The 6639-nt window shown below is 36.0% G+C and overlaps 1 protein-coding gene across 1 annotated transcript; it reads right to left on the bottom strand.

The window, feature by feature from the left end:
- Positions 1–1155: 1155 nt before the first annotated feature.
- LOC589437 lies at positions 1156–5523 on the bottom strand. The gene is made up of 4 exons (XM_011670324.2): positions 5413–5523; positions 3314–3382; positions 2847–3006; positions 1156–2027 (listed from the first exon to the last, which is right to left on the bottom strand). The coding sequence occupies exons 2-4, from the start codon at positions 3357–3359 to the stop codon at positions 1721–1723; spliced, it is 513 nt and encodes a 170-aa protein (XP_011668626.2). The 5' UTR covers positions 3360–3382; positions 5413–5523; the 3' UTR covers positions 1156–1720.
- Positions 5524–6639: the final 1116 nt, after the last annotated feature.

The following is a 6639-nucleotide window of genomic DNA, read 5'->3' on the forward strand; positions in this document are numbered from 1 at the left end:
TAAAAAAATAGCTCTAAGAGAAAGGAGACACTGAACTGCTATGAGGTAAAGAAACAACATATTTAAAAAAAAAAGAAGACCTTTAGCACAGAACACTGTACCAAAACCCAAAGCAACAAATCTGAAATCTTCAACTATAATTTAGTTTTACAAAAAAGAAATGATTAAAGGGAAAGTCCACCCCCAAAATAAGTTTGTTTCGATAGAGGCAGAATAATAAGAAAATCAGGTGAGTGAAAGTTTGAGCAAATTCTGAATGAAAATAAGAAAGTTATGAATTATTGAAGTTGTGATCAATCAAATACAAATTGGCAACTCCGTGACTTATTATACGAGCTCTCCTTCATTTGCTTTGTGCATAATATTCCATAAAATCATGTTTTCTTCGTTATTGATGACGGAATATATATTTGTTCCTTGCAGGGGGAGTATAGAAACATATTTGCAATTATTATATTTAGGGTGCATGTATGGTTGAAATTTTTCTTGAGGGAAAATGAAAATTTTAGATTTTTTTAGTACTGAGCAAATGAAAGTTGAGCTCGCATGATACGTCATAGAGTTGCCAATTTGTGTTTGATTGATCACAACTTCAAAAATCCTAACTTCCTTATTTTTAATCGGAATTTGCTCAAACTTTCACTGACTTGTTTCTCTCATTTTTCTACTCCTATTAAAACTAACTTAATTTCAGGGTGGACTTCCCCTTTAATTTGTTCATAAAGTGATAAATCTACAAAAGAAAATATACATGTATATAAATAGGGAATGATCCAGATTTAAATCAAAAGGAAATGTACAAGTATCTACATATTCAAGATTATCCAAGCAATTATAATCATTTCACTAAGGTTGACATATTGTTCAATGAGAGAATTAAAACTTTGAAGGATACTGTGAACAAAGAAAATGCATGTGCAATAAGTTTAGTAACCTCCTTCAATTACTTCATAATTAGTTCCATTATGCAGTATGCACTTTTCCTGGGAAACAACGTTTGACTCTAAATGTTATCTCCCAACATTGGCAGTGCCTGTATACATCTTTGACATAATGTCTTCCTAGCATGCTTGTATTTATAAGAGATTAGCCAGTGGTTCCTTAACTTTTCACACACTCATACAAAATTGAACACAACCAACTTTACTTTTAATATAGATCATGATTTATGATTGACACATTTATTTTGATTTCATCCCTGAGTTGATTACTACAATTTCATACAGCCTAATCTAATCTTTGACTTTAACTACAAATGCAACAAAAAGTTAGATCCATCTGTCTTTTACTAATTGTACCGATTCTTGATTATCAGATAACTATTATGTTAAGGATAGATGTTCTTCAAGAAACTTGCATCTCTAGAAGATAACAATATTTGATGCTTGAGTCAGAAATTCCGGTTGATGCTCTCTTAAGGCTTTCCGCTCACATCACTTTATTGCACTGAATCTGACTGCATAAAGGCTCGTTCACAAATGACAGAGGAAACCACACCATTCTTGTAAGTGTAAGTGCATGGCAGGTGGGAATGAAACAAGTACCTGTGTGCAGCAAAGCATACTCACTTACATGTATCTGTGTGTTATGAGATACAGACGTGTTGAGCACATTACACAATATGTCATCGTAATAAGCGCTATGATTCATCACGTCGTATGTGAACGAACCTTAACTAACAGGAAGGCTATTCACCCCAGTCCAGAGGTAACAGCATTCACTACTTGGGCACATACTGCCCAGTATCCGGATCCCGCATCGCTTGTCTCCATGGCAACACCAAGCCATTCATTGCAACGTAGATACCATTGGAAGACAGGCACTGGAGGGCACCCAAGGCCACGCCCACATTGAAAGCAGCATCAGAGTCTTTGAATTTCTCCGGGAGAAAAGCACCGGTGAGGATGATCCTCTTTGGTAGGTTCTGGTGGCCTAGGAATGCTGCCGTGGTCAGGAGGTTGTCCGTTCCGTGGGTGATTAGGATGAGCTTCTCGCTGCAGTCATTACACACCGTCAGAAGCTTCAACCTTCAGAGAGAAAATGAAAGAAATAAAAAATAAAAAGTATGACAGCTAGAACTTTAAGATCTCCAAACACTTTACAATTACATATATTTTACTATACATATATATATATCCATCATATTTCAATTATTATTTCATTTTTGTATGGTAAAAGTGAAATTGTTGTACAAGTAACAGTAACAGTCAATATTTTTTTTAAATTCAAATGCACAATGTATTTTTTTGTGTGCACAGTCTCAAATTGAGCAAACAAATTTGTACGCAAACTGATGCTGTTACTCTACCTACATGTATACACGGCAGAAATGTTTACAGTGAATGACCCCAAATACTACTTCCACACTTTGTTTATATACTGCAAAGTTACTGAAGTACATGTATTGAATCAATGTCATGAAGCTTTGGGTTTTCAGATTTCACTACCTATGGACAGCAGAAATTAAGTTTGTAAAACTATCAACTGTTGTATCCATAGCACATTGAAAGAGATAGTTGTAGGAAAAGCATATACACATACCCAACGCGGTCATAGGTTAAATCATGGAGCTCCAAATAGTTCCCTCTCACGTCCAATCTCTAAAGCTAAGGGAGGGAACTATTCATAGCTCCATGAAATAACTGACCAATCAAAAGTGACCTCCACTGCTGACTGTCACTCTTTGTAAATAGATAATAATAATAATAATGATAGATCACATTTATTATAACGTGCCTAAATTTGTTTCTAGGCCGAGTATATATTATTACCCCGGTCAAAGGATTCTACAAGATAAACTCCAGTGGTATCCATATCAGGAACATTTGATTTCTCTGATTTCTTACCTGTCCTCGTCAGTGATGTCCTGGCTGTCTTTCTGACAAACAGTCTCATATCTGAATCTCAGAGGAACATTGTGCTGTTCTATGATGCCCCTGGCTGCACTCTTGCCAATCTCAAATGCATAACCACCTTTTCTCTTTGGATAATCCTTGTCAATCGTTCCTGGGGGTATCAATTGAAAGAGACACAATATTATACATTAGATGAAACCTATGAGGATAACAAAAAAAATCATAGAAATCATTTGTAAAGATTGGAGAGAAATTTTCAAAAGAGTGAAAATTTCATAAGTTTGTTAAAAGCAAGATCTCATCAGGGCCTAAAAAATAATTCTGTAATGCCTTAAAGAATACTTAAAAAATTATATCAAATTAATTAAATGAATTTAATTACTAGATTAACAATGTCACCAAAAAAAAAGTGTACAAAAAAAGGTCATGTTTAACTGTATGTGATGCCTAGTTCCTACCTCCAGTTTGAATGACGAGAACTTGCATTGAAGAATTCAGTTCCATCTTTAATGATCCTCCATGAAATACTGAAAGAAAATTAGAATAGGATGACAAGAAGTTGGTCGACAATGCAGCGGAGTAGGATGACATGTGTTACAACAATTTCATGAAATACCTTTGAAATTACTTTTACTCCAGTTACGGTTTTATTTGTGTTAACACTTGATAAGAGCTATGGTATGCAGGAACCGGGATGAATGGTCACACCAAAGGGAAATAGCCCCAGCAACTTGGTTTTATATTTGGATATTCTGGAACATCCTGGTGACAGGACCAATTCGTCTCTGTTTTCACGAAGTGACGGTAGTGAAAAAAAATTGCATTCACTTTGTCGACGATTTTACTAACTACCGTCACTACGTGAAAACAAGGACGAATTGTTGCTGCTCTAGCAAAAGTCACAGTGCTTTCGACATCAACAGCAAGCACATTCTCAATGTTTTTCTATCCATTGAATTTCTTCTTCTCTCTCTTCTTTTGTGTATTTCTTTGTAATTCTTTCTCCTGCATTTTTTAATACTTTCTGTAGCTTACTACTCATTCTTCCTCATTTTCTCCAGCTAATGTTTTTTTTCCATTATTCCTCTTCTCAAGTTTCATTCATTTCCATCTTGCTTTTTTTCCTTTTCTTACTTACACTTGAATTCTTTATTACTTTTGTTATCATTCATCTTGATCACATACATGTATTCTGTACATTTTCCTATTATTTTCCACTTTCTCTTTTTCTTTCATCTCTCTACTTTAAATATCCATTCAACTGATTTTCCCTTTTCCTCTATTCTATAATTGTCATAACTCTTTCTTACTCCAATTCCTTATTCTGTTTAAAACATCTTACTTTCTATGAATTCCCAGTTCCACTTCTATAATCAATTGTTTTCCATCTTAGTTGTGTTTTTCCTTTACATCTTGCTATTTTTTTTTCATTCTCCCACTCTAAACATTTTATCATTTTCATGATTTTCTCCTTGTCTAATTCTTCCTCTAGCAGGCTCAGGCTCAGAATGACTGGATCAACCCCTTACTCTTTCACAATCTCTCTCTCAGTTTCATACTTGACCTCCACGTTAAAAATTCCACTACATATGATGTATGTGATGCCACTGTAAACCTGCCTATCCTTTTTATATGTGTACTACCAACACCTGCACCAACTGCAAGCCAAGAAGAAGAAGAAGTATCTACTTCATCTGACTTTTACATTTTGATCCTTCCAAATAGGATAGCCTCACCTCCCTGCCCGCACTCGTATGATGTGATTATGCATGTGCTGCATAACTCATTCTCAAACTTGCATGTGAGTTTCAGGGGCTTACCTAACTCCAGGGAGCTCCGACGCCTTTGACGTCGATGTCGGAGCTCCCTGGAGTAATTAGGGCTTACCATGTTGCAGTACATAATCAAACAACCTGAAAATTTAATTTAATCGAATCGAGATAATGACGTAGTGATTCGGCCCAAGCACCTGAAGTCCTAGGCTAAGGCTCTCGCGGCCGAGGGCGAACGCATCGTACAGCTTCGAGCATCGAATCTCCAGTTTTATGGTATAGCCTAGATTAATCCATTATATTATCAGAAATTTATCCCCCTTAATTAGTATCAGTAGACCTCGTCAGAGCTATTTAATATCCGCTCAGATCACTACATTATACATAGACTCTAGGTCTAGACTAGATCTACTGTAGAGTATACTGTCAAGACAAGCCCAAAATATGTGTGAAAGTGTTCGTTCTTATTACGAAAAAATACCAACATAACGTGCAACCCCAAAAAGGGGGGATGGGGCGTGGCATATAGTCCATGCCATATGCCAGTGCATGGCGAATCATCATGCAGTTACCCGCGCCCGCTGAGGAAATAGCCATACTGATACCAGTCGCTACCATGCACTCCCGCCGACAGTTCCGTCCCAAATCCGTGCCAGGCAGGGTGTCGATGTCGAGGTGCAGTGAGCTCGAGAGAGTCGAAGGTGAAGCTCGTTTTCTATTTTCTGAGTATCATAAATCTGTACAACTAAACATCTCACACAAATATGATCATGGGGATGACATACCTTTAACAAGAAATTGAATTCATGCAATCCTAGATAGATTTTCCCTGCGGAGTTAGCTCTCACTGTTTATGTTTTGAATTTCGAGTTGTCAAGTCTTTCGATAGCGCTGGAATAAATCCCATTCATATAACACACACATATACTTTTGAAATTAGCATTAGTAGGTAAACAGCGCAAAGTGGAGTGTTTCCAATTTGATAATTATAAGAAATGATTGAATTAAACACGCTTAAATCAAACTAAAACATTTAATACTATACTAAATTTCCTTTAAATTTCCTTTAAATTTACTGAAAAATAATATTTTCAAATAATGTTTGTACTTTAATTAGATAAATTTGCTATTTGCATTTCATAAGAACTGATTTATATCAGATTAGGAAATTAACAAAAATCAATCGTATTTTCGTTTATCTGGAAATATCTCATATAGCCGTCTTACAGACTGTCAATTTTTAGAAAGATCATTCAATTGAATCTAATTCAAATATGTTCCCTTCTTGTCTGTTACAAATTATATACGTGTTATACAAACCAAAAGCATTCAGATACTACGGGTGATGGGGAGGTCACACTGAGAGCTATATAGATCGAGGAGAGTATATAAAGGCCTAACGGTGGAGTAGCGTTGAAGATATTATAAGGCCATGAACAATATAAAGGAATGTTTGAAAAGTCATAGGATAACTACTGTTAATTGAAATCAAACATAAATTATCGAAACTATAATGAAAAATATATCCAACTGAATATGTCTTGGTTAAAGGTAAAATTAGCGTTATACCATCTTTAAAAAAAACCTATTCTTAGTTTACACCCCCCCCCTGGATCCGCCTCTGCATGGCATGTAGGGACATTCATATTGAGGAAATTCTAGCCTATTCGAATAATTTCATTTTTTCCGCCATAACGCTGAACTAACCCCCGCCATTTTGGGCCCAAAGTGGCGTTTTTTTAATTGTTACAATATTTGTCCCTATGCGCCCATCAGAATTAGGGACGGGGTCAGAATCCATATCATGGCATGTATAGGGACATTCATTGTGAGGAAATTAAGATATTCAAATATTTTCATTCATTGGCCAAAAAGTGGCGTTTTTTTAATTGTTACGATATATGTCCCTATGCCCCATCAGATCAGAAACGAGGGTCAGGGCTGTAGGAGTGTAGGGACATTCACTGTGAGGAAATTAGGATGTTTTCGAATATTTTCACCCCCAAAAAGGC

The sequence above is a fragment of the Strongylocentrotus purpuratus genome, unplaced genomic scaffold (genome assembly GCF_000002235.5).
Source record: "Strongylocentrotus purpuratus isolate Spur 01 unplaced genomic scaffold, Spur_5.0 spur5_scaffold_5, whole genome shotgun sequence".
NCBI lineage: Eukaryota > Metazoa > Echinodermata > Echinoidea > Camarodonta > Strongylocentrotidae > Strongylocentrotus > Strongylocentrotus purpuratus.